This window comes from Sinocyclocheilus anshuiensis, unplaced genomic scaffold (assembly GCF_001515605.1).
Source record: "Sinocyclocheilus anshuiensis isolate Anshui unplaced genomic scaffold, SAMN03320099.WGS_v1.1 scaffold1200, whole genome shotgun sequence".
NCBI lineage: Eukaryota > Metazoa > Chordata > Actinopteri > Cypriniformes > Cyprinidae > Sinocyclocheilus > Sinocyclocheilus anshuiensis.
The window spans coordinates 216562-218760 of NW_015542405.1; the positions used below are offsets into that span (position 1 = coordinate 216562).

The window sequence follows — 2199 nt, forward strand, 5'->3', positions numbered from 1 at the left end:
TTCATATCTCCAGTGCGTCTGTGACCTCTGACCTGCAGGGAGATGGCCGCTCCGGGTTTGGACAGCTGACTCAGGAAGTGATCGTGGAAGCCGCTGCGCAGGATATCCTGTGCGTACGTCTCGTAGGGGTCAAAGGCCAGCTCCTGAAAAAGGCCCACACCTCAGTTAATCGACGACAGGAAAAACAAGCGGCTCAAACGCCACACACACACAACACACACAATCATCTTACTAGTAGTGCTGAGGGATACACATTCAAAAATAAATAAATACATGAATTATAATAATAATTACTTTTACGAATGTTACAAATAAATCGTTTTTAAAATATAATTGTTATTAAATAAAATATATACATGAATTAAATGATTACTATTATTATTATTATTATTAATGAATAATTAAACAAATTATTAAAAATAGTATTATTAAATAAAAATATTGCTAACTGCTATTATTAATAATAAAAAATTTAATTTAAAAAATTACATGAAATTATTACTTTTATTATTATTATGGTTGAAATAGTATTATTAAATTAAAATGTATTTGCTATTAAATGCTATTATTAATAATTAAATTTAATTAAATGAAATTAATACAAAATTACATTAATTAAATTACTGCTATTATTATTATGGGTTGAAAATTAAACAAATTATTAAAAAATAGCATTACTATTAAATAAAAATATTAAATGATTAAATAATTATTAAACATTGTTTTTATTAATAATTAGATTAAATTTTTTTTAAATTTATTAAAAAGTACTTTATTATGCAATATAATATTGTTAGGAAGAAAACAAATAAAATTAATTACATTAATGCTATTAATTAAAAAATTACATTATTACTATTATTTAAAAATAACTTTAAAAGTGGTATTATTAGATTAAATTATTATTACTACAATAGATAAATATTTTAATTTAATAATGTATTATAAAATTATGTTATTTTTAAATAACAAGTGTAATAATAATAATAATTATTATTATTAATTAAATTAAAATTATTAAAGTTATAACTTCAATAATTCAATTATTAAAGTTGTTATAAATTGTAAAATCAATATTAAATCAAATAAACAATTTATTATAAATTATATTATTATTAAATCAAATAAATAAAGTATTACTAGTATTATCGTAAATTAAAATAATTTAAATGAATATTAAATACATTTTAATATTAAATAAGTAAATTTAATAAATTATTACTATTAACATTAATTAATGAAATACTTTATAAGAAATTACAATATTTAATAAAATGATTAAATTATTACTACTGTTATTTTTACAGAACATTGAAAAATAAAATCATTTATTATAACTTATAATATTATTAAACAAAAGCTTTTATTATTGTTAACAATAAAATTTGACAACAAAACAAAAATCATTAAATTCATTGATTTTGAAGTCTAGGTCTGACTGTAGTCACTGCACTTTGCCAAAAATACTTCAATTAATTTAATTGTTTCAAAGGTACAAAGACATCGCTATATAAATCATTTGATCATTTGGAGACGTGTCTTAAGTCGCTGGGGTATATTTGTAGCAATAGCCAACAATACATTGTATGGGTCAAAATTATATATTTTTCAGATGATGCATAAATCTCAATTTCACAAAATTGACTCTTATGACTGGTTTTGTGCTCCAGGGTCTCTTATATCTGTGAGCGTGAGACCTCGGCGAGGTCCTCGAAGCAGCTGCCCACGAGCGGGTGAGGACTGCCCTCGTCGGTCATCTCCACCGTGTCCTCGATCAGCCCCAGCAGCTTCACCGTCACCTCATGGATGTCCACGATCCGGCTGAAGATGTTCTCCACGTCCTGAAGAACAGAGCACACTAGAACTTTCCCAAGCGCTCATTCTGAGTGGCTCAATAGTGCGATATGCGGTATTATCGCTATATAGATGCAGCGGGTAAAATAAGTTTTGAACACGTCAGCATTTTTCTCAGTAAATATATTTCTGAAGGTGCTGTTGACTTGAAATTATCTCCAGATGTCGGTAACAACACAAGTAATCCATACATACAAAGAAAACAATACAAATAAGTTCAGAAATTAAGTTCTGTGTAATAAAATGGAATGGCACAGGGAAAAAGTATTGAGCTACTGAAATGTATTTAATACTTTGTACAAAAGTGTTTGTTGGTGATGACAGCTGTCTGGAGAAACTAGTGGC

The 2199-nt window shown here is 26.4% G+C and overlaps 1 protein-coding gene across 1 annotated transcript in view; it reads right to left on the reverse strand.

Moving 5' to 3' along the window:
- Window positions 1-2199, reverse strand: part of sos1 (son of sevenless homolog 1 (Drosophila)) — a 77550-nt gene that overhangs the window by 38484 nt on the left and 36867 nt on the right. The window contains 2 exon segments of the mRNA XM_016492263.1: window positions 33-143; window positions 1698-1841. Coding sequence (XP_016347749.1) covers window positions 33-143; window positions 1698-1841 — 255 coding nt within the window.